The sequence below is a fragment of the Aythya ferina genome (genome assembly GCF_964211825.1).
Source record: "Aythya ferina genome assembly, chromosome: 2".
NCBI classification, from domain to species: Eukaryota; Metazoa; Chordata; class Aves; order Anseriformes; family Anatidae; genus Aythya; species Aythya ferina.
The window spans coordinates 15,589,522-15,617,376 of record NC_140297.1 but is presented as its reverse complement, the minus strand read 5'-3'; the positions used below and the strand labels follow the sequence as shown (position 1 = coordinate 15,617,376).

General features: G+C 42.9%; 1 protein-coding gene and 1 long non-coding RNA gene across 9 annotated transcripts in view; one reads left to right on the top strand and one right to left on the bottom strand.

Annotated features, from left to right (window-relative positions):
- The window catches only part of EPC1 (enhancer of polycomb homolog 1), a 68,658-nt gene extending 45,959 nt beyond the window's left edge, over positions 1–22,699 (bottom strand). For 2 of the 8 annotated variants that reach the window (XM_084511297.1, XM_084511298.1), the window contains exon 1: positions 1,283–1,640. In XM_084511297.1, coding sequence (XP_084367423.1) covers positions 1,283–1,435 — 153 coding nt within the window. In that variant the 5' untranslated portion in view covers positions 1,436–1,640. Of the gene's footprint in view, positions 1–1,282; positions 1,644–18,616; positions 18,716–21,734; positions 21,839–22,541 lie in introns of those variants that run through there. The other 6 variants (XM_084511302.1, XM_084511301.1, XR_014690358.1 and 3 more) reach the window with 6 other exon arrangements.
- LOC311432824 lies at positions 2,264–4,461 on the top strand. The gene is made up of 2 exons (XR_014690362.1): positions 2,264–2,814; positions 3,677–4,461. It is a non-coding gene; the product is annotated as an uncharacterized lncRNA (long non-coding RNA).
- Positions 22,700–27,855: the final 5,156 nt, after the last annotated feature.

Here is a 27,855-nt window from a genome sequence, read left to right as displayed (position 1 = left end):
ATTGGTTAACTTAGCCCAACAGTACCACAAACAGAAGACAATGTTTGAGGAAGGTTTATGTGTTTTAAGTTTTAGAGAAGTAACTCAAAGCTCGCTACTACATCTAGAAATACAAACGGGAACCTGACAGCCTGTCACCTTCGAAGGACAACGGCAGCCTGACAGCAGGCAAAACTGAAAGGGTATGAAGTTGTCACGTTTGTTCTCATCACGATTTCAAAGCCTGTTTACATAACTGCAGTTCCACCGCTCTTGCCCGTTTGCTGCACTTAATGTATAAGTGGAGAAAGCCAAGTATACTAAGGGAATGATTAGGAGACAGAAGGAACGAGCAACGTGACAGTCCCAAACACTTCAGCAAGGGGCTTTAGCAGTAGGGGTTATCAGACGTTACAGCCACCCCGGGCTGTGGGGACGGAACGATCGCAGCCTGATGCTGGAGAAGCCGCAAGTTTCGTGCTTCCCTCATACAGCACAACCGAGAGGCAGCGGCGGATTTCTGGCGCCCAGCTCAGGCTTCCTCACACCGAGAAACGCATCAGCGTGCGGGGACTGCCTCCTGGACCGCTACGCGTGCTTCCACCCCACAACTTCACCTCACGACTCCCCCAACAAACCCACCCCGACCCGCTCCTCGCCCCGGGCGGCACACAGACACTGGTGTGGCGCTGCCGAGCCCATCACCTGAGGGAAACCTGAGGAGGGGCCGCCACACCGCGCTCGCCCCCAACCCCCCCCTCCCCCCCACAGGCGCTCTCCCGCTGCCGGCAGCGCGCCCCCGAGCCGTGCGCGCTCCCGCGGCCGCCCTCCCTCCCTCCCTCCTTCCTTGCCCGCGGCCGGCTCGGGGGCGCCCCCCAGCGGGGCAGCGCCGCCACCGCCCCGCCGCCCGCCCGCTGCCGCACAAGGCCCGGCCCGAGCAGCCGGGAGACAAAATGGCGGCCGGGCGCGGGATCACGTGACCCCCTTTGTGCCTAGCGGGGCCCGGCGGAAGGGGCCAGCGGCCGCCCCTGGTGGGGGGGGGGGAGCGGTGTAAAAGGGGGGGGGGGCACCGGTAACGGGGGGAGCGGTAACGGGCGGCAGGGCGCGGAGCCTTCCTCCCCGCGCTCCCCGGTTTTGGCCTCCCCCCCCCCCCTTCCTCCTCCTCCTCCTCCCGGCGGGCGGGGAGAGCGGGGAGAAGATGGCGGCCATTTTGTGCTTGCGCAGAGGCGAAGGTGGGGGCCCCGGGTGCGGGGGGGATGGAGGGACCCGGCCGGGGGGGGGTGGGGGGGGGGGTCTCACGTACCGACTCCTCTTCCTTCTCCATGCCCGTGGGCATCTGCGGCACGGCCCGGTTAATGGAGGCATATTCGGCCAAGTCGGGCAGGTCCTCGCAGCGGAAGACGGGCAGCGGCTTGGACGCGTCCAGCGCCCGGGCCCGGAACGACAGTTTGCTCATGTTAGGCGGCGATGGCGGCTCCGGCTGGGGAGGGGGGGGCGACAGCAAGAGCGCTCCGAGCTGAGAGCCGGACCCCGCCGAGCGCTCTCATGGAGAGACCGGGGCTCCCCCGGCGGGGCGGGGCGCGCTCCGACACGGGGCCCGGCGGCGCCGGCTGGCGCGGCTGGGCTGGGCGCTGGCTCCTCTCCTCCGCCGCTCCGGCTCCGCTCAATACGCCACGGCCAACATGGCGGACATTAAACCTCGACTGGCCGCCTCTTTCAGCCAACCCCAGCGCCACAGCCATTCCCACACTGCATCGCGCAGGGGCGCGGGCACAGCGCCGCCCGGGGGGGAGCGCGCGCAGCGCGGGCACGGAGGAGCGCGGGCACGGCAGCGCGGGAGGGCTGCGAGCCCAACCGAGCCCGGCCGGGATGGGTGGAGGTGGAGGCGGCGAGGTGCTCCTCGCGCTGCCTCCTCCTCAGCGCTGCTCCGCCGGGGAAGGCAACCGCCGCTCCGGCGGGGGGACGGGGTTCGGGCGGTACCGAACGTCCCCACACAAACACACACACATACACACACACGCGCACCTCCCTGAGGTAAAATATCCCCCTCACACACGCACACTCCAGCGGTGAAAACAAGGAAAAGGAAAGGAAAAAGGGGGCTCAGCCGCCCCCCAGCCTCACAGCGGTGCCGAGCGCTCCGCTCCCCTCCGTCCCCCTCAGGGCGCGGCGCCAACGGCCGCAGCGCGGGGATCGCGCCTCAGGCGGCGGCAGCGCCCCGAGCCCGGAGCGAGCCCCGCGGCGCCTCAGGGGAGCCCCCCGGTCCCGTTGGGAGCCCCCCAGGTCCCAAGGGGACCCCCTGGTCCCGTTGGGAGCCCCTCGGTCCCGAACAGAGCCCCCCCGGTCCCACCGGCACCCCCCAGCGCCGCCAGCCCGCGCTCGGCTGAGGGAGCCCCGCGCGGAGCTGTCAGCAGCGGCCGCCTGCCGAGCGGCTCCGCGGTTTCCCCGAGTTTTTCAGCAAACTCCGTCCTGCGCTCGCGAAGTGCGGGCACGTGAAGCGGTTTAACCCTTGCCTGGGCTTAAGTTACCGCTCGGTTAGCCGCTGAAGCACGCTCGTTACAGGCAGAGGGTAGAACTAATGGTTAGATGTCTCATTAGGTAAGCTAGTTTGTGTCTCAATGACTTGATTAAATTGATGCAGCGTCCTGCTATAAGCAAAGGATGGGAAATTAGAGCCTCACTTATCTCAATAATGTCTCTCTGCTCTGCCCCAGGTCGTCCCAGAGCAGCCTTACAAACGTCAAAAAGCGCTTCCCCCTGCCCATCCCTGCAGCCAGCTATTTAAGGAACGCGGCAAGTGCTTGAACACGTCTGGGGGTTGCGTTGTGTTATAAGGTAACTCCAGTCCTACACCTAAATCATAACTCACATGCTTCTGGTTTTAAAAGTACCAAAAAAATTGTGTTTTGTTTGAATTTCAATATCCCTCCACGTTTCAAGCAAAATCTTACCGTTTTGTTCTGTTACATAAGAAGCAGCAGACAAAACCTGTTCCTTTCCTATCACACATTACTCCCAGAAAAAGAACTTTAGGAAAAAGGACGTAAGTGTAACAAAAGGATTTTTTTAAAAGTCTTAATTCACTTGGTAATTTTTCAAATCTGTCTATAAAAATATTTTTTGCTTTTATTAATCTCATCACTTTTTAAATCTGTATTGGAAATAGGTAATGCAGTGGAATACAGCAATACAGCTCCTAAGAACAATGTGACTTTTTTTTTTTTTTTAAAGAAAAACATTTTTTTTAGATATACTGGAATGAACTAAAGAGTATCATTGTATTAATTTGTATTTCAGTAATTACATCAGAACCAGATGTGAAAACTGCACATTGCTTTTTATGCTCATTTTAAAGCTTAAGCGTTCCCTAGCTAGAAATAGTAATCCTAAAGAAATCCTAAAATAAGTTGCATATAAAACATCTACAGTTTTACACAAATACTGAATAATTTATTTTATCCAACTAGCAAACATAATGCAATGACAATAAATAAATAGCAACACACTATCATAGATTTCCTTTGACCTAAAACACTAACTGGAAATGAAATACCTGGCAGCTAGGCAACAAATAAGGCAATTAAATATGACTCTCCAATGAAAAGCAAAGTATAGAAAACATTCTGAACTATAAAGAAAGAATGCTCAAGTCTAAACTTATCCTTAATTGACCTTTGCATTTCTAACCCCACTACAGGCTTGAGAAAAGCGCAGAACATGCAGAATGGACAATAACATTTAGATACAAATAGGAGAGCATGCATTAAGACAAAATTTTGGCCTGAAGCTCATTCATCAGCTTTTATTATTTTACCAATAAAAGAGATTTTGTAGCAGAATTTGATTAGTCCACAAAAATACCTGAATTAATTTGCTAGTGAGATGAGAAGTGCAATTTGAAAGCAAGGATATTCCAAATCCATTTGACATCAGCACAGGCTTCTGTCAGGGTGATAATAGGAAAAGTATAGAACTTTTCTGAGGCAGGAGTTTAAACACTGATAAATATTTCTATTTTACCTTCCTTTCAGTTAGGATATGTAGGTATATTTTAAGTTTTGCCATTTTTGTAGCATTTACCAAAATGCTTACGTTACATTTGTAGACATCAGTACTTTGCTATGACAGTTGTCAGTTTAAAATTGGTATCCTGTTTTGCATAATGACCAAAAAGGCTTTGACAGCTCTCAGTAAAAGATCAGTAAGCACAAATTTAGTTCTGGAGAGAAATGCTATTTTCTTCTTTAATCCTAAATATAATAAATAAATACATTTATACTAAATTTTAACATACAGAAGATGAACCATTATATGTTATGCTGTTTGTCTGGTTTATTAAATGAACAAACAACACAATAGACAAGCATTATCCTGTCTGTCTCTACTTTAAAGTTGAGAAATTGTACAGTATCTGTTGTAAAAAGTAAAATTTAATGAACTGGAAGGAATCTGAAACGTAAAGAATAAATTGATTTGAATTCCTGGTGGTTGTTTTTGTTTGTTTTGTTTTTACAAACTGATGAAAATACTTCTTTGGAGTATCAAACAGATGCCTCTAACGCTATCTTTTTATGATCTCAAAATACTTAAAAACGAGCTGTACAAACTTCTTTCAGTTTAGTAAAACAGTTTTAGTATGTCAGCTGTCTGGATAGTAAATACAAGCTGATTTCAATATTCAGTCAAAACCACTGGATTCAGATTAGGCATTAAGGGAGGGGATCCAACAATTTGATCTATGTAGCTACAGACAGGGGTCTCTTGTTAGAGCATCTAACGCAGGTTTACGAAGCCTAATTATTTAACTTGCTATTTTTGTTTGCAAGTTCTACACAGCATTTGACAGTTGTTTTTTTTTTTTTTTTTTTTTTAATACAAATTTCAGTATTTAGTTTTGTGGCTTAATTTTTTTTTTTTTTTTTTTGACTGAGAAGACTTTCAGTAGCTTATTTAAACATGAGTTGTCTTCTGAACAGGTGCCTAATATTGTCTCCTATTCCAACAGCAGTCATTGGTTCTAGGCACAAAACAGCTATGCACAAAGGACACATAGCTTAAACTATAGGTGCTTTCTGGAATCAAGTAGCTCTAAATTTACGGATATAAATTGCTACGAGAAAGTTCAACCATCTCCCCCCCCCTTTTTTTTTTTAAATAAAGAGATGTTATAAAAAGGCAAGTGTAATATAAGAGCACTAAAAACTGAAAACACGTATAGTACGGAGGCTGATTTGTATAATATAGTGGCTGATATTACATATACGAGTTTTCTGTTCCAGTTTTATGGAAAGCATATTTATTTGAAAAAATAGATCTTTACAGCCAGTAGTAGCAGTGAACATCTGATGTCATTCCACACTCCAGCCTCACTGCAAGATTACTTCCTTGCCTTCCCCCCCCAAAAAAAAAAAAAAAAAAAAGAATCCAGAGTCAAGCTAGGATTAGAAATCCCAGTACATTTGACTCTGTACATATATGCATCTTCTTTGACCCTACTTTTCTTGTGCCTACTTAAAACTGTAGCAGATTTTAAGAGTAGAATATGTTAAGGGTAAAACATTTCTCATTTGTCAACCATTTAAGAAGAGCTTTTTCCAGAAGATGCTACCATGTTTTCATAAATTGAGGAATAGGCTGCGTATACTAACTTGCTTATCCATAAATATTTGCCTCCCCCCCGCCACTCTCAGCCTATTTTATAACCAATTTCTACTATTGTAGAGCTCACTCTCTCATCACTTAATTATATAACAATTTTGATAAGATGTGTTTGGCCTTTGAGCTTTGTTACGGTCGACTACTCTGAACTGACAAAAAAAGTATCACTGATCTTTCTTCCCTCATTTTCAATAATCACATATTAAGAAATAGCAACTTAGGGAATTCCCATGCTTTGTTTTCTTTCCATAATTTACTCTTTGGAAAAGTATAGGTGGCTCTTTCGTTTTATGGTAAGAGATGATGTTTTCTGTAAGCATATTCCTGGTTTACATTTGCTAATGATTCTTCTGTGCAAGTTTGATCCTCAGCTATCTTTTTGCACTTATTTATGTTTCATATCATTACAGATATTACAGATAGCTTTATTCTTTTAAGTCATCATGGTCAACTAACTGGAATTTGGATTAAAATGAAGTAAGTGTAGGCAAATATGACACTACAGGTTCTTCATTTAATGAAGTTTTATGCTACACTAAGTACAGTAGTAAGTAGACACATTGTAGAAATTACCTTAACAACAAAGATTTCAATCATAAATTAACTGGTGTCATTCCTAGTAAATTTCACTTTATCTGATGATGTCAACTACCTGTTATAAAAGAGATAATGGACCTGTCAAACATGTAAAGCGTTCAGATACCACACTACAAAGCTGGTGCAAAACACCTGTGATAACTTCTGGCAGTTTCTGAAAGACAATTTAATGTCTCATAGCTCTGGTATCTCAAAGAATGATGTGGTATATTCACTCAGTTATTTAAGGCATTCACAGTTGAGATGCAACAGGTACAAAGCTTGTTGGAAGTTCTTATTGAATCATAACCTGAAGTAGTGACCAAGTGAATCACTGTTCCTCACTTCTTGTCTCTATCAGGAGAAAGTGCTTTGTCATACACACACGCACATTTTTGTTATTGTTTCTGTAGTGAATGGGGAGGTACACATACTGCATGACCAATTCTTTTATTACTTATTTTTTGTAAGCACTTTTAATTTACACTTTGGAATACAAAGCAGATGAGAGAAGGGATAATAAAACACTTCATCTTCTATTTCTGTTCTCACTCAACATATAGAGGGTGGAAGCAATCCTTTAGATTCCAAAGCTGCCTAATTTTATATCCCCCCCCAAAAAAAAACAACAACCTGATAAAATAGGAAGCTCAGAAGCATTAAACATGAGCATTTTTTTTCCACCATAAAGCCTATGACAGCTAGTCTCATGAACAGTACCTTATGAGAAATGTCTAGGAAAGCAGCCTAACAAAACTACCAGTCCTTAACATTCAGAACAGAAACACAGAAGTCAGCAACAAAATCTGAAGTTTCAACACTTTGTTGCAAGTGCCCATACTTAAAACTGGATAAAAAGGATTACCATCTGATCAATGGGTTGCACATTTTACAGCTACATAAAGGAAGTCACAAGACAGCACTACCTAATGTAAAAAAGTTAATAAAACAGGACAGGCTGAAATGAACAACGGTTCTGTCATTTCACAGGCTCTGAGCACGAGACTGGTTTTATAGTGTTCCGCCTTCATTAACAACACTGTTAAGTCCTGCTCTCTGCTCTGCCAATTTGTTTTCTCCTTTTTCAGATCAGGTGAATGACTGACATGTGGCTGCTGCCACCTCAGAGGGCTGGGATCTGTTAGCTGGGACACTGACACCAGATGGGGCACACCTGGCCAGCTGTGGCAGGAACATTCTGGGCAGCAAGTTCGCTGGGCTTATTAGCAGAACTTTAAATTAGACTCAGTGGGGAAAGGAGATGTAATTCTGAGTGACAGGGAAGAACCAGGGAACACCAACACTTTAGGAAGCAGCAGGGAAATAATTGAATTGTCCTAAAGGAAATAGGGAGTGCTCCTCTAAAAAGGTGATGTGGCTGAGAGCCCAGCTGAAGTGCCTCTACACTGGTGAATGTAGCTTGGGAAACAAGCAAGAGGAGTTGGAAGCCACGGTGCAATTAGAAAACTGTGAGCTAACTGCTATCACAGAAACATCATGGGGCGAATCACACAACTGGAACACTGCAGTCAAGGGCTACAAACTTTTCAGGTGAGACAGGCAGGGAAGGAGGGGTGGTGGTGCTGCCCTCTACCTTGAAGAATTAATAGATTATCAAGAGTAGCCTGAGAAAAAGCTACAAACGAGTTGTGAGCCAGTAGGTAAAAAACAAGGACCAGACCAATAAAGGACACCCTGTGGTTGGGGTGTACTACTGGCCACCTGATCACGGGGAGCCTGTTAACACTTGCTTCAGCTACAAGAAGCACTGCACTCACGCTCTCATCCTGATGGGGGATTTCAGCCACGTGGGTGTCTGCTGGAAAAGCTACACAGCAGGCTGAGAGCAACCCCAGAGACTCCTGGAATGAGCTGAGGATAAGTTCCTGGTGCAGGTATTAGACAAAGCAACCAGAGGAGAAGTGGTACCGGAGCTGGTGCTCACCAGTGCAGATGAACTCATTACAGAGGCTAAGACTGGAGGCAGCCTGGGCTGCAGCGACCTTGCCTTGGTTGAGTTCCTGATCTCAAGGAATATCTGCCTGGCAGAAAGCAAAGTCAGGACTCTGAACTTCCAAAGAGTGAACTTTGCTATTTAAAGACCTAGTGGATGAGGTTCCCTGGGAAACAGTCCTTAGGGACAGAGGAACTGATCAGAGCTGGCAAATCTTTAAGGACGCTTTTCTTACAGCATAAGAACTCCCCACCTCCATGTGTAAGAAACCAAGCAGGGAAGGCAGGAAGCCAGTCAAACAGATGTAAGAAGGAGGTGCACAGGCAGCAGAAGCAGGGACACGAGGCCTGGGAAGCACATAGGGATGCTGTCCAGATGAGTAGGGACTGGATCAGGAAAGCCAAAGACTAGGTGACACTGAACTTGGCAAGGGCTGCGAAGGGTAACAAAACAGAATTCTAGAGGTACGCTGGTCAGAAAAGAAAGGCCAAGGAGAGTGTCCGTCCTCTGATAAATGAGAAAGGAAAACTGGAAACAACAGTTACTTCTAGGCAGGGGCTGGAGGAGCAAAGTGCCTCCTACTGTAAGCAAAGAGCAGGTTTGATGAAACTGAACAAGTCTTTGGGGCCTGATAGCATCCATCCCAGGGTCCTGAGGAAGCTGCCTGATGTAACTACCAGGCCTCTCCATCATATTTGAGAAGTCCTGGTGGTGAGGCGAGGTCTCCAATGACTGGAAAAAGGGGAAAAATCACTCCTATTTTTAAAAAGGGTAAAAAGGAAGAACCGGGAACTACAGACCAGCAAGCCTCACCTCTGTGCTTGGGGAGGTTACAGAACAGATCCTCCTGGAAGCAATTATCAAGGCACATGTGGGACAAGGAGGTGATGTGAGACAGCCAGAAAGGCTTCACCAAGGGCAAATCCTGCCTGATCAGCCTGGTGCCCTGCTGCGGTGGAGTGACTGCATCAATTGACAAGGGAAGAACAACCAATGTCACCTATGTAGACTTCTGTAAGGGCTTTGGCATGGTCCCACATGACATCCTGATCTCCAGACTGGAAAGAGATGGATTTGAAGGGTGAGACATTCAGTGGGTAAGGAATTGGCCTGATGGCTCTAGCCGTGAGTTGTAGTCAAAAGCTCCATGTCCAGGTAGAAGCTGGTGACAAGTGGTGTTCCTCAGGGGCCTGTCTTGGGACCGGTCCTGTTTTAGTACCTTGATCAGTGACAGACAGTGAGATGGAGGGCACCCTCAGCAAGTTCTCAGGTGACACCAAGCTGAATGGTGCAGTTGATACAACAGAAGGAGGGGGTGCCATCAGAAGGGACCTGGACAAGCTTGAGAAGCAGGCCCAGGTTCAACAAGGCCAAGTGCAAGGTGCTGCACCTGGGTTGGGGCAATCCCAGACATGAGCACAGACTGGGAGAACTCATTGAGAGCAGCCCTGCAGAGAAGGACTTGGGGGTTCTGGTGGATGAAAAGCTTGATGTGAGCCAGCAGTGCTGCTTGCAGCCCAGAAGGGCAACTGCATCCGGGGCTGCATCAACAGAGGGGTGGACATCAGGGGAGGGAGGTGATTGTGCCCCTCTGCTCTGCCCTGTTGAGGCCTCACTTGGAGTCCGGCACAAGATAGACGTGGAGCTGTCAGAGTGGGTCCAGAAGGGGGCCAAGACGATGATCAAAGGGCTGTAGGACTTCTATGAAGAAAGGCTGAGAGCTGGGGATGTTCAACCTGAAGAAGAGAAGGCTCTGGGGAGACCTCACTGCAGCCTTTCAGTACTTAAATGGGGCTTATAAAGAAGATGGAGAGCAACTTTTTGCTCCGGCAGATAATGACAGGACAAGGGGGAATGGTTTTAAACTAGAAGAGGGGAGATTTAAAAGATTAGAGGTTAGGAGGAAATTCTTCACTCAGAGGGTGGTGAGAAACTGGCACAGGCTGCCCAGAGAAGCTGTGGATGCCCCATCCCTGGAGGTGTTCAAGACCAGGCTGGATGGGGCTTTGGGCAACCTGGTCTGGTGGGAGGTGTCCCCGCCCATGGCAGGGGGTTGGAATTGGATGGGCTTTAAAGTCCCTACCAACCCAAACAACTCTGTTTCTATGATTCTCTGTAGCCACACTGCACCCTCATTCATATCAGGACACCTGCTTATGAAGCTGCACTGATCACCAAGTTGGGAATCTGATCAGATACTTCAACAACTCAGGAAAAAACACACTATATAAATCAGAAGGAAATCCAGTAGGACCCATGCAAGAAGTTGTTTTTCAAACTACAGCTTAATGCCAATGCCCTCTTCCCTCACGTGATCCACTTTGTGAAAGCCACACAATTCTGGAATGATAAACTTGTGCAAAAAGGATTTGAAAGTGACCAAACTACATGCAATTTAATACATACTCAGGACAGTAAAACTGTCATATGCTATATATTTGAAAACCTTGACCTATGAGACTAGTGTCTAAACTAGTCCATAAAGGCAATATTTATTATTTTCTTACAGGCTGGTTACAGCTGTGTATGGGTGGGATTTTATAATTTCTATTATATATAGAACAGGCAACCTTTTTCCACCTGAATAGAAGGTGTTAGATGCCATTTTAGCAAATTAATCCTGCTTGGAGAACATGTAGGGCCAGTCATACATATGTAACAGTGAAGTCCAGCATCCTCAGGGAACCTGTCTAAATGTAATCCAGGAATAATCAATTTACTGCAGGCAGAATTGAAAACCCAAGCTGAACCTGAAAGGTTGTGCCACTGAGCTACATCTAAAAGAGGAGGTAAAGCCAGCAGCTGTCAATTCTTTTTCTGAAAAGGAACAAAGCTTACAGAGGAGCAGCAAAAACTATTATCACACTGCTACTTGTATAACTGGAACTAGGATCTTCAAGACACTGTAAGCACTGCCTCCACAGGAGGAGCAAAGTCTGCAAGAGGCACTAATGACTTACACCTCCTTCTAAAGTAGGATTATTATTTTAAGCAGTCAACATTTGTTGTAAGGCAAACAGGATGGTAAAATAGACTGTCTGAAACATCTGAAAGCACAAATGGTTTGCTGGGTATGGGGTTTTGTTCATTTTTATTTGTTTTGATTTAGGGTGGTTGTGTTTTTTTTTTTTTTTTTTTTTTTCCCCTTCTCCTGGCACTGTCCACAAGGACTTATCTTCCTTTATACGGCTTATTATTTAGGAGACTTAAGGTTTTTTTTTGTGTGTGTGTGTTTTTTTTTTTTTGTGTGTGTGTGTGTGTAAGCACGTAGTAATGGAAGCAGTGATTGTCAGATACAGCAGTGCTAAAGAAACAAAAATTACTTCTGCTGAGACTCTTCTACATTGAAAGAGATCTCTTTCCCTTTATGAGTTCTTTTTAAGTTTTAGTGGATTCAGAATAGTTATCTTGAACTCTAAGTGCTATGAGATAAATTATTTGGAGTTTATTCTTCAATTCAGTAATATATACTCCCTCCAAAATACAAATACACCTTGAATTCACGCTCTAGTCATCTTTTCCAGCAAATATTCCACAAAATAGTATCTAAGAATTTAGTAATACGACAAAGTTGTAAAATGTAACTCTTCAGTGAAGTTAAAAATTAATTATTATTATTATTTTTTTTAAAAAGGAGGGGAACAAAAAATCCTGAAATGTCTGACTTTATGCTCTATTCTATGATTTGGAAAATATCTATTCTTTAAATTCATTTTCTTTTCTAGTGATCATATATGTGATTTTCTAAGAATAGCAATGCAGTAGTTTACAAACTTTATTATGCAACTTATATGAAATATAAAATTCCTACTGTGAGTTACCTGATGCTCTACTTTACTCACCTAACAGTTTCTCTCTTTACTGAATCTATCTAAGCTGATTTTTTTAAAGACTCTTTTATAATTAACTACAATTCTCATCTAAGTTGAATGAGTACTTTCCCCTTCCTTGAGTACTAGTAAGTCCAATGCTGAATATAAAACTTAATAACCAGATCATCAAATTAACACATCAGATGTTGACACTGGTCCTTTTTTTTTTCCTTAGCACTCAGCATAAGCACTTAATTTCAATAGTATAATTGAATTTATAGTATTAATTGAAATAGTGTTTATAAACAGCATTAAAATACTACTAATTTAGAAGATGTAAGTCTTTAGTGCGTTGTGCAGACTTTTTGCTCCTCCTTTTGTTCCTCCAGAACAACTGCAATTTATTTTTCCTTTCAATTTTTCCTATTCCACTAGCAAGACTGTAAAGCAATTAATTTTAAAAAGTAACCAAGTTCCAAAATTAAATAGTTTATTATGAATGTAAAAAAATGCTCTAATCTCTTGTATTTGTCTGCCCTTATGACATTCACTGAAACTTACAGGACCTGGACTAGTGGGATCCTAGGCTGAACTTGTAGAAAACAGCACTTTCAAGCTCCTTTCCCCCCCCCCCAAAGTCCTTTAAAGATGAAAAATTAAATTTTAGGACTTTTTGAGAAGCTCCTAATTAAAAGGCACTATCTGTGTAGCCCTTAAAGTTCCTTATTCTTTTGGGCATTAACAATACACGATACCACGTTACTGGGTTTCTACAGATGCACTTAAAGAGAAGCTCCTGTGTTACCCCTCCAGTTAAGCAGGTACCAATTGGGTGCTGCCATCAGGCGAGAGAGTTGTATGTTTCAGTACAACTCTAAGTTTCAGAACTTAAGAACAACAACAAAAAAGCAATTTTATCCCAAACATTTTTGATTCTGAAATATAAATCAGTAATAATATTAAAAATTACTATTCATTCTTTTGTCATGCTAATTACTCTAATAATTAAATACTGGTTACAAAAAGCCATGGTAACTGAAATTTGACCTTGGCACACAGGCCATCCACACTTTTCTTAGCTATGAACTTCTGAGAACACTGGTTTATAACACACAGTTACCAAGTCAAGTAAAGTTCATCACATGATTGTGCATTTCCAGTAGAAGGGCAAAAATATTTGCTGGAAATGCGAAGGATTGGGCTCACCAAAAATAATAATAAAAGATATTAAGACCACCAAAAAAAAAAAAAACACCAAACCCACCTTCTCTACCTAACACAACTGCTAATTCACTAATCAAAGAGCTAAGTATAGGTTACTTTGATATTCCACATAGGATAAGGTGAAGGGCTAAAAAGGTAGAGCAAATATAAAAATTATGGTAACACTGAGGTTTAATGGTAGGGACAGCAATGGACTCTGCCTTTAATCTGTCAGCTGACCATTAAGCTAAAAAGAAAAAGCCCCCACACCACTACAGAAACCTTAGGCTGCCACAATGTCCACACACTGACCTGGGATAAAGGGATAAAAGGAGTGTACTGGGGCCAAGCCACGTTCATTGCATAACTGGAAAAAGTTTACTGCTGTAACTGTTAATCGCATGGCCCTGTGCATGTATTTGCAACTTTACAGCAAATTCAAGCCACAATTTTCAGTGATTTTAACTTTTTACATTTTGTTTTTAAAATAAAACATTTACTTTAATACCTTACTCTCCTAGGATAGCAACCGTATCTTGCAAGTCAGTCTGTTGTTTCAGGTGCTTCAGAGCTTCTGGACAGAATGATCAGGTCCTTGCAAACATTCAGAATTATATCACTGATGTGAAATAAGGCAGAGTTATAGCCAATACCTACTCTGTCACGTCAAATGCTTTAAATTGCAATTCCTGGTTCAGAATGAAAGCTGTGTATCCACTTGCCTCAGGCAATTTGTGAGATCACTGATTTATATCTAGATAGGAATTAGCTGGATTTCAGATTTTTGGGGGGCAGGAAAGTATACTTGCCTCTTGGAATGAAGAGGTATTTCCCAATATACACGTTTAAAGGGGAGGGGCAGTGGGGTGGAAGTTAGGGGCAAATCCAAGCTTTCTTGTTTGGTTAGCTTTGTTTGTTTTTAAATGTCAGTGCCCCTACCTACCCACCTCCAGTATGACTAAACTCAAATTCCAGATCAAAGTAATAGGATAGCGCTGTTCCTTTCAAACAGCAGCTTATGAAATTCTGGGCTGTTACACTTAAATACTAGTGGCTGGTGGAGTTCGTAGGAGAGTTACTGAAAACATAGTAGGAATATAGTAAAGTCACATAGATGTAACCAAGCATCAAAAATAGCCTATACCATACTTAGAACCAATACATTTCTCCAAATAAAGAAAAAAATGAACACACATCTCATCTTCTGGATTCTGAAAGTCTGGAACTGCAAGACTAACATTTAAAAAGTCTGTAAACTGAGGGATGTCTCATGTATAGACACAGGATCCTGAAGTACAAGTTGTTGGGTTTTTTTTTAGTTATTTTTAATGGTTAGTTACCTTGATAAGCTTTTGTCTCCTCAGTCTTCAATTTGAAGATTTTTCTGGTACTTCTGGATTTTTATTAGCTTATGAGAACACTAATTATTTCAACCTCAGGTACATATTCCTTTACATTACACACTGTATTTTGATTTATACTTCTAAATTAAGCATAAGAGAGAACACTACAGAGATACTGTTTGTCTTTGGGATACAAACTAATCAAGACCATATTTATATGCAAGCATTTGTATACACACTTCAGAAGGCTCAAATTAATACCACTCTATTAGTGGAAAACAATGAACTGAGTTTGAACATACATATCCAGCAGAGGAGGCTAGAGCTGAATACAAAACCAATTGACAAGACTGTTTTGTGATATTATATCTGAATGTGTGTACATAAATGATTCTGTCAGAGGCATAAAAATAGTAAATTGATAGGGTTAACCTGAAGATACATTCCTAGAGGTCCTTCAACATCTAGAGAACGCAAAACACTTGTGGGAGTTTGGCAGTTTCTCTGTTGACAGAGAAAGTGTTTCAGTTGAGAAGGATAAGTTGCTCTGAGAAGAAAGAAAAAAGTAGATTATTTTCTCTGTGCCTCTATGTGTGGGCTCAGAAAACCAAAGCTGACTTGATATGGGCTAAGGGGTTGGTCACCCTGTGTAGATTAGAGGTCACAGAACGGCTTGGCTTGGAAGAGATCTTAAAGACCATCTGGTTCCATCCCCCCTGCCATGGGCAGAGATACCTTCCACTAGACCAGGGCTCAAAGCCCCATCCAACCTGGCCTCGAACACCTCCAGCATCCACAGCTTCTCTGGGCAACCTGTGCCAGCACCTCACCACCCTCTGAGTGAAGAATTTCTTCCTAATTTCTTCCTAATATCCAGACTAAGTCTACCCCCTTTTAGATACTGAAGTAGTCTTCAAAATAGACTAGGACACCATATATATTTCAGGTGAGATCCTCAAGTCCAGTGTAAGGGCATCCTGAGAAACACAAACAAGTGGAAAGTGGTTTTCTCAAATTATTTAGAGTACTAGTTAAGGCTCTCTCCCTCACTCCAATACAGATACTTAGTTCTCTTAAATGATGTGCAAGAGGAGACAGACACCAGTGTCACTAACACAGGGTCCTGTGCACAAGCCAGCTACTGGTCACCGATGCCAAGTTTGCACAACTTCATCTAATTTGTAAGCAACTCAAGAAGGCTGTTAGCACAGAAGTACATAACCTAATTAAAATAATGTAACAGTAAAATTTGAAAAATATCAAAGAACGTAGAAGACAGTTTCTCACATTAAAGTAGCTCATCTGAAAGTATCCTTGCCTAGAATTTCTAACCTGCTGCGACAGCAGATTTTTAGCTAGGAAATTGATTCAGAGATGACAACAGAAATTAGAACACGTTTTTGTGGAATTCTCATTCTTTGAGTGCTTGTAAATGGATATGGTCCAGAATATGTGCATGTGGAGTCAGATATAAACAGTTTTCCTCTCTGTCAGAAAAAAGCTGATTGCATATTCACAATTCAAAGAAAATGCCGCAATCAGTGTTGAATATCATCAAGGTATTCTGCCTTGTATGGATCCATTTAAGACCATCAGAAATAACACAATTTCAAAATGTTACAATACAGAGCAATTAAATTTTAATTTTTCTTCAAGAAAAAACTTCCTGAACCAATACATCAGGCTAAGGATGCTCTGTCTAGGCCTGGCATTACAGAAGATGAAAAGCTGCCAGGTGAAAGGACTCTGACAAAATTATTCTTTTAGTTATCACATTGTATCAGCAGCACCAAGATTCCTAATAAGCAAATATAAGACCTAAGGGATGCCTATAGTGCTGAAAGGCCCAGAGTTGCGTCACCTATTTTTCATCCTGTTTGAATAAACATGAAAACCTCCTCCTTATTTGTGTTAGTGAACATTCAAGCTGCACGTACCTCTTAAGGTCAAAGAGATCTTGCTTGTATTTAGCAAGTTTCTTAAAGCTCTGAATAGGAGAGAGGATTAAGGACTAACTTTTCATTACCTAAATCACACACACACACACACGTCAAGGTGAAAACAAACATTAGGGTGTGTATTCACACCCTAAGTATGTATGGATATTCACACCTGAGCTAGTCATATTAGGCAGCTGGTGATCTGGTCAGGATAATTAGCGAAGTTTGAACCATTCTTCACCTCCAAATAGAGGCACAATATTTGGGTTATTATTTTTAAGAATCTTCAACCTGTTTCTTTTCAGCAATTAGGGTTACAGATTTAACACTCCCCATCTAAAGTTTAAATGTTTATGATACATTGATTCCAATTTACTCAGAAGCGTAACTTACTGTTAATCCACTGAAGCATGAGTTAACACCATCTCACGGGTTTGTTACTCTGACATCTAGCCATATGTTTGTTGCCAGAGAAAAAGCAAAATGGAACCTGACACAAAGAGGACTGCTCTGGGAGGAACAAGTCCTTGGTTCTGTTCACTATTCCTGGGTTTTCCTACATTTTGTTTTCTGTTGTACAGTATTGTATGCCTCTGAGCAACCATCCATTTACCATCTGGGATCTCTAAAGCAGTATCTCAATTTCCTGCACAGCCAGCGAGGATTAGCACTCACAAAATATGTAGCAGTTCCGTTTTCTCTCTCTATTGTTTATAGGGGAAATATTTAAGGTAGGTAAAAAGAGTCTTTTTTAGCAAACGTATGTAATTTGTAATTACTTCAGTGCCCACTTTAGGGGTCAAATTTTGCACACCAATTTTAGGCTCTAGCTATTATCAGTAGAAAAAACTTATGAACATCCTATTAAGGAAACATATAGTACTGATATATTCTCTTGCTGCCAGGGCCTGTGGTAATATGATATACTGGAAACATGACTTAAGAATCTAAAGAAGGCCTGGGGGGCTGAAACCAATGGTTGTATGTGTCAAAAGCACACGTTTGCTTTGTTGTGAACAACAGCAAATCAGAGAAATTGTTTCAAAGCACTGATTTACTTTTTCCCCACCCACGTGTATTTACTAAAGCACTTACAATCCTAGATTGTCTCAAGGATTTGGACCTCTATTACAACATGAATTACCTTCTTGAGGCGTTTGATAAAAGAGGAAAAATATGAAGAATGCTAGTTGGAAGGATGCTTTAATCTCTGGATGCAGCTTCCTCTGATGCATAACACTAAAGAGCCATACAAGTTGCAGTCTGGAAGAGGCATGGAAGAACGAGAGTCTGGAGCAAGACAGACAGACTTTGTTCACAGCTGGGAAACAGGTTACCCTTAAAGAAAGTTGTTTAAAAACTATTTATTGCTATGATTTGATGCTGACATGTATGATGTGGAGTACTACAGATAACAAGGAAGGTGAGAAACAAGACTATGTCAGATGGGTTTATAAAATAGAGAAACCTTTTTATTCCACTTCCCTAAACCTTGTTGAGTGTTGATTCAAAGAATCAATCAATAGTTTAGAACCCTCAAAAGTGAACAGCCAGGAGTCAAAGCCATCAAGGTGTGTTACCACATGTAGGAAAAGAGGGAACAGTGATATATAGAGTGAATACATCAGGAGGTACAGCTGTGATTTGAACTGAGTCCCAGATGATGTTCTCTTATACCACTAGCACACATCTGGGGAGCTGTCTTCACATCATTATTGGCTAACTCTGGAAGCTGGTTAGATCTGCTGGTTAGATCTGCTGGGGTCTGTAACATACACCTGTACCTCTACAGCCAGCCAGCATTACCTTCTGTCTCCTACTTGAGTATATAATACTAGTAATATTGTCATGAAGGCAAGCAGAACGTATTGATTGATCACAGGTCCAGCTGAAGGGTCAGGATGGGTTAACATCTTAAAAGTATTATTTAGTTTATGATAAGATGCTATATTTCAATTAGTTTTAAGCCAGGAGAGCCAAATATCTTGAAAAAGTATATAGAGCCTACACAAAGTTTCTAGGTAAAAGGGAAAGTGTATTAGGAGAAAAACATATTAGTTTTGCTATCTGAGAACTGGAGTGGTACATAGAGAACAAAATTAAGACCCCCTCCAAAACAAACAAACGAACAAAAACAACAAAAGCTACAACCTCTTGTGTTTTGGCCAGGCACAGACATTTCAGGAGTGCGGCTGGGAGACGTGCAGTTGAGGCAAAGCCACTCCTCAGTAATGTGTCTTCCAGACATTTCTGCAGAAGATGCAGGAAGTAAATTAGTTGTGACTTAGCTTTGAGAGAACACTAAATCTTAATCAATTCTTATTCCTTGTTGGCAACACATCTGCTGGAAACTGTTTCTTGTTCAACAATGGCTCAAAAAAGAAGCAGGAGAGAAGTGAGGAAACCACTAAGTTGCAAAATACCAGCACTTCATTCCTCTTACCTTGTAACTTCTTGGTAAGAGTGAGAGTAGACGCTTTCATAAGATGCAGCAAAGCTGCAAAACCACAACCAATGATAAATAATAGCCCTGCCCAAAGAGGAGAAAATAGCAGATTTCTACTCAGAATTCATATTTTTGCTGACCAGAGCTAGAAGCTGCCTCTCAGCAGCATGATCACTAGCAATCAGTTTGTTTGTGGCCTGCACTACAGTCACAAGAAGTCACCACTTCCATAATCCAGGATAGCAAGAAGAGCAGAAACATGAAATGGCCTTCAGAAGTTTATCATTTGTTCAATATTGTTATCAATGAATGAGCAAACTGAACGCTGCTCTACATGATGTAAAGAAGAAAAGGAAAGTTGTGTAAGAATTACTTAAATCTGAATGACCCAGAGGTTCTCCAAGATTTATCATTACTGCAACAGATTCAAGAAGTGGGTTTACTGCTACTGGTGTAACCTCAAGTGCCAACCTTGTGATCTGGCAACCTGGTTTCAGAGATGGAAAATGTCCAAAATTCTTCGCAGAAGGCCCATAGCTTGGTACAACTCTTGGATCTAGGAAAAAGTATGAGGGCCTTGAAGATGTAATGCTCATAATGAACCTTCACAGGCCAGCGGGACTCCATGTTGCAGCCAGGACTTGATAAAAGCAGATCTTGTCTGACAGAGAAAAGAGATCCTGGAAGACGACTGCTGTCTTGAAGATAAATTCCTCTTACTGAAGGAAGGTTACAAGACATGTTTACCTAGGATAGAATTAAATTTTACTTCACTTTTTTTTTTTTTTGAGAGAAGGAGGGAGACCATTACAGGAAAGGAGAGAGACCATTACCTGAAGCTGCACATCACTTTGCATTAAACTAAATGACTTAATCAGCAAACTTTCTTTCAAAAGAGGCCAAATGCATTTTTAAAGATGAAAATGCACAAGAGAACTGCAAAGATGGTTTTCAAATAGTTAAATACTTGTCAAATTTATTCTTTAAAAGCAATAAACATATTAAGGTGTAAGATGCAAAGGTTTGTAAAATTATTAGGTCCACATTACTCCAAAATAATAGCCACAAGGATGCCTTAAAAGTGTGGTGAATTTAATGTTAAATTTTTTTCCTGAACCTGTTGAGGTTTTTTTTAATGCATGCTCTGCTCACAAGCTTGCCTATGTCTTCCCACCCATCTTCTTCCAACATTAATCACTCCTGTTTTCTTAACCACCGAACATGGCTGTTAGCAGAGCGCCTTCCGAAACATTTGCACTCGGAACTGAGGCGAGGGGTAGATTGTAACAAAAGAGAAAGAAAGCAGAATAATTATATATATATATATATGTATATATATGTAGGTCTACCTAAACTCATGCTCCACTTAGAGCAGGGAAGAAGAAACCCACTCACTCCAGGTGAATCCCGTCTCCACCCTGCAGAAATGGGGTCACATCTCCCCGTTCCCCACAGCCCCCTCCCAGCCCCAGCTCCCAGGGACGGGGGCCGCGGTGGGGCCGGCCCCCGGCAGACAATGGGCGAGCCGCACAATGAGCCGAGCGCTGCCTTCCATATTGCACGGCTACACACAGCTCCGCCGCGGCCACCGCAAAATCACTCGGGGAAGGGGGTGGGGCCGAGAATCCCATTACCAAAAAAAAAAAAAAAAAAAAAAAAAAAATCTTTAGGATGGAGATTAAAAAAAAAAAGGGAAAGAATAAAACCAGCTCCATTCCACAAAGCAGCAGCAGGGTGAGGTCGTGCCCGCTGCGGGCCGCCGTTCCCCCTCCGGGCACCTCCGGGGCGGGATGTAATGGGGCTGCCGGCACCCCACCTGCCCCCAAACCCCCCCGGATCCCCCCCAAATCCCTCTGGGTCCCCCCCCCCCCCCCTTGTCCGCCAGGGCCCGGAACGTGCGGGAGCGCCACAGCGCCGCCGCCGCAGCTCGGCGCAACACAAAAAGGGGCTCCCCCCCCAAAAAAAAAAAAACCCTCCCAACCCTCCCGACCCCCCCCCTCCCCGTGCGAGGGAAAATGCGCCGAGAAAAATGCCCCAAATTACAAAATGTCTCCCAAATGTACCTTTCTTAGAAGGGAAAGAGGCAAAGAAATAAAACGCCCCCCCCCCCCACTCCCCGCCAGCCATCCGAACGGGGAGCGGCGAAACGAGAGCTTTTATATAACTAATGCTCGGAGCTAATTGCCGTAACAGCGCTAATTTGTAAATAAAAAGGTCACGGTTTACTAACAGCCATAACTTCATCTAAACCCTGCGATGTCAATCTCCACCTCCGCCATGCCAAGGGCAGTTTCCCCCCGTAGTTTAGACCAAAGTAATCCATCAAGAGCCATCGCAAATGGCATTTTTAAACTCTTTTTCGCCACGGCCACCGCCGCCGAGCAGCGACATAATGTGCTGCCGTGTGGCTCGGGGCTGCATTGTATTGCTAAAGACGGGAAAACACTCGGCCAGGGCTACGTTTGTGACTCGGTAAGGAAACCACCCCCCAGATGAAAAGCCAGAAGGAAAAGCCAAGTCCATCTCAAAAAAAAAAATAAATAATAATAATAAAAATACCCGAGTTCTTCCACCCTGAAATCGAACTTAAATCGTTGGTAAGCTCGGCGTGCATTAAATTTTAAAGAGGAAGCAAAACTGACTTTAGCAATTGTCGCTATTAAGGAGACATCGCTGGGTGGAATACACACGAGATCAAAGCTAAGAAAAATACAAGGCTCTGTTTTGTTCGCCAGCACAAGGCAAACCCTCCACAGCACGAACACACGGGGGGAAAAAATAATAAAACCCCACAAATATTTTCGGTTAAAAGCCCAAACTTACCTTGGGAGAAGGCAGTCCTTGCAGACCGCCTGGAACAATATGGACCGCATACTCGCTCTCCCACCGCCAGCCACCTCCATGCCGCAAAGGGCTCCCCGAACATCCTTAAAATATTTCGCAAATGCAAAAAAAAAAAAAAAAAAAAAAAAAAGTCAGACTTTCTCTCCCCCCCCCTCCCCGGTCCCTCCCCCCGCCCCCGCCTGGCTGGAGGGCGAGGAAGGCGGCGGCTTCCCCGGGCTCTGCGGGCGATGCCGGGGGGAGCCACCGGGGTCACAACTTTGCCACGGTCGCCCCCGGCTCCCTGGTTTCCCCCCCCCAGCATCTTCACCGCCACCGCCTGGAAAACCGCGGCGTGCCATTTTCCAGCCGCCTTCCAGCCACCCAGGACCAAAGTCTAGCGCTGGTTTTCGGTGACACTGCAAAACTACGCAGCCCACCCCCGCCTCCACCTTTTTTTCTTTTTTTTTTTTTTTTTTTTCCTTCTTCTTTCCCAACGCCAGCAGCCGCCTCCCCAGAACGAATAAATAGAGGCAGCTGGAGCAAATAACGCCCAGACTTCGCCTTTCTCCCTCCCTCCGTGCCGCCCCACCCCGCCGGCAGCCCCGCAGCAACTTGGTGCCCGGGAGCGCATCCCTCGGCCGGGCCCGGCGGCGGGGGCACCCCGGGGCCAGCCCCCGGCCCCGCCGCACCTCAGCCCCCCCCAGGCGGCTGGAAAAGCCCCAGTCATGCCCGAAGCAAAGGCTGGGAAGCGGGAGGCTTGAATTCCCAGCGAAATCCTCGCTTTCCTTCCGCGCTAGAACCACCTACCTTCCGCCAGAGCTAAATTAACGCTAAATTCACCGGGTACGCCCGTCACGGCGGGGATAGTTTTTCCATAAATGCCGTTTTAAAAACCCCTCCTCGGACTGACTGACAGAATTCTACCATGCTGCCCACAAACAAAATGGCTGTGGCACCGAGTTTTTTGGTTCCTCCCACCGTGCCTCCCCCTGGCCTCCAGGAAGTGGTAGAAAATCCAAAATAAAAATCGGCACGAAAAAGTACAATGCGGCCCCAAAACTCCGGGCGGCACCGCCAGGCACCAGGGCCGGGGGAGCACCTTCCCCGGCGCCGGACTTTCTCGAGGATTTCATTATTATTATTATTATTTATATATTTTTTTAAAGGGCATCAATCACTGGAAATTTACATCCCTGTGTAATTCGAACTTCCTGCTTTACATATTTATAAGGTCTTTCACCTATCTTGGCAGGCGTTCAGCTGAAGTGGGTTGGGAAATTCGATGCTGTGGCTCCAGTTCGGGAGCTGAGTCAGGTACTCGGCTGCTGGAAGGCGGCTGGCAAAATGCTGGCAAATTCTCCCACTTCCAGGGCTCGGCGCGGGATTAAATCGCCCCCGTAGCCTGGAAGTTAGCGTGTAGCCGCAGATAGGACGCTGGAATGGGCATCCTCGTCGGGATCGGGAATTTGGGGCTCTTGCATATAGATATCCATTTTGTAATGTTTGCCTTGTAGCGTTGGTGGCTCGCAGTAACCTCCCCGAGTTAGGGTTTCTGTGGAAATAATGTTGCATTTTCCCTTGCTACACCCCTGTACAGTGTAGCGACCTTAAACTTTTCTTGATGTTCACCTTAACTAAATAAACACGGAGGTATGGCATATTCAAATTAGAGATGATGATAAAAATGTCAATATGTGGTCCTCCATCGCAGCCAGCAGCCTCGCTAGGCAGTAGCAGAGCTCCTCCTGCACGCTGCTTCTTGGGCCCCATAGGGCCTGATTCATTTCCCAGGAGAGTCTTTTCACTGCCTTCAGTAGGAGTCACGGTGGAGACAGGCTGTCAGACCTGCTGAGCCTGATCCAGCGCTAATTTAAAAGGCTTGAATTAATATTCCCCTCCACTGCTATTCTAAACCTTTTTCAGAAGCACTAAAAAAAATAATAATAAAAAACAAAAAAAAGGGGGTTTTGTTCCTTAATCACCTCCTATTTCTAGGCCTTAAATTGCAAAAAATTATCTGTAAAAGGACATAAAGCAAATTTTGTCATAATTGTTATTTGTTTGTACTCTCCTGATATCTAGCAGCCTTAATCCTGGACTATGGTTATAATAATATGCCACACAGAAATATAGGGCAAATAGATAATTCCTGCCCTGAAGAGCTCAAAAGTGTAAGACAAAAGACAGCAGATGGCTACGGACAGATGAAGGAAACAATGAGCCTGTATTGATCAGCCAGGAAGGCACAGTTTGCAATGCAGCATCAGCCCAACCTTGTTTCTGTGTATATGCCATGGGAAAGAAGACATAAGGTGGGATTTGATGAAGAAAATTAATTGTTCTTATGGTTGTTTAAAGAGGACTTCTCCAACAGGAAGGACAGCATGGAAGAAAGCACAAAGAAACTTACATGAAAAAGAAGCAGATGAACTACATAAATCTAATAAAATTGGCATTGATTTCTTTATAATGACAGAAAAATGATGAAGGGGGATGTAGGCCATGATAGCATTGAATATACAGATGCAAAGCTTATATTTGATATAGGAAAGGACAGGCAATGAAAGGATTTAAAAGGTGGGGTGAATACAAGAAGCATAAACCAGGCCTGTTAGCAGTCAACAAGACCTAGGAAAAAATACACAGTAGCTTAAGTTTGATGGGTTTGAAGAGATGAAGCTGTTGAGATTCTGTTTTGTTTTGAAACTCACCATGTTTTTTGTAGGAATAAAAGTGTTGTTCTTAACCATTACCACTACGTGTTGCTCATCTGAACTTGCCTCCTGGCATGTGTTTAGTGAATTTGTAAGTGCTATTTCTCACAGCAGCGTTCATGATATGAACCACTGCAGAGTAAGTGTCACCTCAGGCCTGTTAGTGCAGGTGTTAGTACACAGGTCGGTCGGCACCAGAAGGACCATGCAAGCTAGGAAGGTTCCTTCTCCTGTTACCTGTTTTCTGTGAAGTCTTATCCTCCTTGTAATGTCCAATAGCTTAAACGTCCATCCAAAAACACCAGCCCTGATTGGAAGGGTGGGGAAAGCAGAAAGGGCCACACAGCTCTGCCGGATGGTGGAGCTACATCTGGAGAGCTAACCGTGGTCTGGAGGAGGAGGATGGCCTGTGGGCTCATATCCCACTCTGTAAATTCTTCGTTATGTAATGTTGTTTTGAGTTTTTAAACTTTTTTTTCTTTCTTTCTTTTTTATCCACATTTAATAGCAGCTCTGCAGTTGTAGCAGCTGCATATTTGCAGAGTCTTTGTGATTCCCTTGCAGTCAATGCCTTTAGTACAATTATATTTACTATACCAAAAAATATATGTTAGCTAGTCACGTCATAATGCATTTTAGTAAATTACCTTAATAGAGCTAGGCCTTGGTGGACCTGTGGATATCGTGGTGTGGCACAGGTGAAAGACTTTGATTGGATTCTTTTTTTCATGGGCTCAGCTAAACTGAACCATCCCAGTCTTTCTGCTGATTTAATGCTCACCAGTTCTGTAGATGGGCTGCTGTATTGTCACTGTTAAGCCAGCCAGGGTCATTTTCCCTCACGTTTAAATTCATCATCAGTTTTAACTGGAAATAATGAGTATCAAGTGCTAAGTGCTGAGAATTGAGATAGCAATTGAAAAGCCCATTGCAGCTTTTTTTATCTCAGTAACTGTTCCAAGAAAAGCCGAACAATACATTCCCATGTCTTAAGAATGGCCCTCATTTGATTTTTTTCCCAATTTTTCCCAAATGTCTTGTTGTTGAGACTAATTCCAAAGAGCACCTCCATGGTGTATCCAGTCTGCACTTTTTTGAAGGATTGCCCAATGTTTGTGTAAGTGTTCATCTTGAGATTTTACTCAAAACCAGGAAAATAAAAAACTTGTGTGGGAGCAAAGAAGCAGACTAGCTATATTTTAAAATGTAAACTAACACAAAAAGTGGCTAAAACTGATAGCATTCAAATAATATTTTCTTACTCAAATTAGTAAAACTACTTCTTATAGTCTGTCTGCCGTGTAATTGCTTTTATTACTCTTTAGCTTTCATTTCCATTAATCTTTATTTTACCCATAAAGATTTAACTCTAGTGCCATATTTTCCAAGTAGGTCTCTGTCTCTACTCTTGTAATAAACAAATTACACTGATCTTCTATTGACAATCTTTTCTTGATGTCTTTATGAAGTAAATTATCAATCCTGTTCAGTCAGTAAATCATTTAGTAGACAGCAGTAGCTGGAGGATTTCAAAGTGCTTTTACCACTGGTATGTAAATTATCATTTGTTTTCTTTTCATAAAAATGGCATTGAACGTTTCTCAGTTGAAAGGTCATTAAATGCATAAATATTTTGCATTTTAATTCAGTAGATAAGGTTCACATAGCTGCATAATTGCTCTTGAAGAATTTAAGAAACCAATTTTTTGTAATTTGGAAAATTCATAAATTATAACATAAGAATGGATCATTGATGCCTGACTATATAAGAGAGGACATAAGACTTCCCTAGCTTAATTCTTGTTTGACCCAAGTCAGATATTTTTAAAATGCATCCTGTCTTAACTGAAAATATATCGTGATTAAAAATCCACCACATTCTTTGCTACATTGTTACAGTGACTCAAAATTTAATTTTAAGTCACATGCCTTGTAACCTATTAAACCTCTTCTTTCCATCTCTCTCTGTCCAACTTTTTTTTTTTTTTTTTTGAGTATATGAGACTCACAGAATAAGATGTTTTTCTGTTATAGAAGTTACATGATGGTAGTGGTTCTCTGAGTTGTCTCCAGTTTATCAGCAATCTTCATGCTTCACAAGTCATGGACATCGGAAACAGGTGTAATATTCCAACAACAGTCATGCTGCTGTTTGCCACTTACTGAAGTGAGGCAACGCCTTATCTCCCCAAATTTCCTTTGCTTTCTTGCTGCATTATAATTACGAGTGCCTGCGTTCAGCAAGCTATCCAATTAATTTCGATATCCTTTACAGTCAGCCCTTTTTGATCATACCTTCTTATTTCTTTTGTCAACAGGATTGTTCTTAAAATATTGTTTTCCCTCTATGCAGATATACATGTTGCTCATTTGTGCCCACCTTAATAAATTAATCCACATTGCTTTTTACAAATAACTCATCAACCACTATTTTCCTTTCATGCAAACTCTTCAGTAATATGGAGCATCAGGAAGGATTTATTTTCTTCATAATCTCACTTCAATAAATGTTTTCTCTTTGTTTCAAACAGTGACATTGCTGATTTTCTTTTTTTGTGCTGGGTCCTCATTTTCAAATATTTTATGTTTAGACCAAGTAGATTTAAATTACAGCATTGTCACAGGTGGATGTGTCATTCATCCTTTTCAAATCAGAAGTCCTGCCAGTGATAGTTCAGATGGTTTTAGGATAATGTTCAATCACAAAAGCTGTGGAAAAAGAGCCAAGTCAATAAAGTTGGAAAAGCAGTTGGTTACAAAAATGCATGGGAGTCTTCTGAAAAAAAAAAAAAAAAAAGACAACAAAACCCATCAACATAGAAGTAAACCTCCAAAACATCTGTTGCTTGTAGTTGCCAAGTTGTGCCACACATTTCTGATGATAGTTTTTTTTTGTTTTTTTGTTTTGTTTTTTCTCCCTATTATTTGTGTTACATCCTTGTATAGTGGTCTGAAAGTATCTACACAGATCCACTGTACAGATTGGTCAGCTCATAATCTACATCTTTTTATACATTAACAATTTTCATGAGTTTTGGAAAGTATTGCTGTAGGAGTCAAAATGTGCCATAGAATTAAATCTATTTTCATATGAAAGGTCCTATGTAGTATGGCCAGTATTTCTCCACCAGCTCCAACAAACTGGACATAACTTCAGAGCAAAGTCAGAAAAAAAAAGTTCACTGTAAAACCTTTCTTTTAACTTTGGCAACTGCTTGACTAGGATTGTTCTGCATACTTTCCTTGTTATGTGTTCATGTTTGAAAAAAGGTCTCATCAACACTTGTCCAGGTCTTAGAATTTCAGGTATAAGGTTATTCAGTGCCTTTGGATCCAATAAGGGACAGAATATTTTTTCCTCGTCCTTGTGTAGAAACTGAAGCTGAAGAAATATTCACTGAGATATT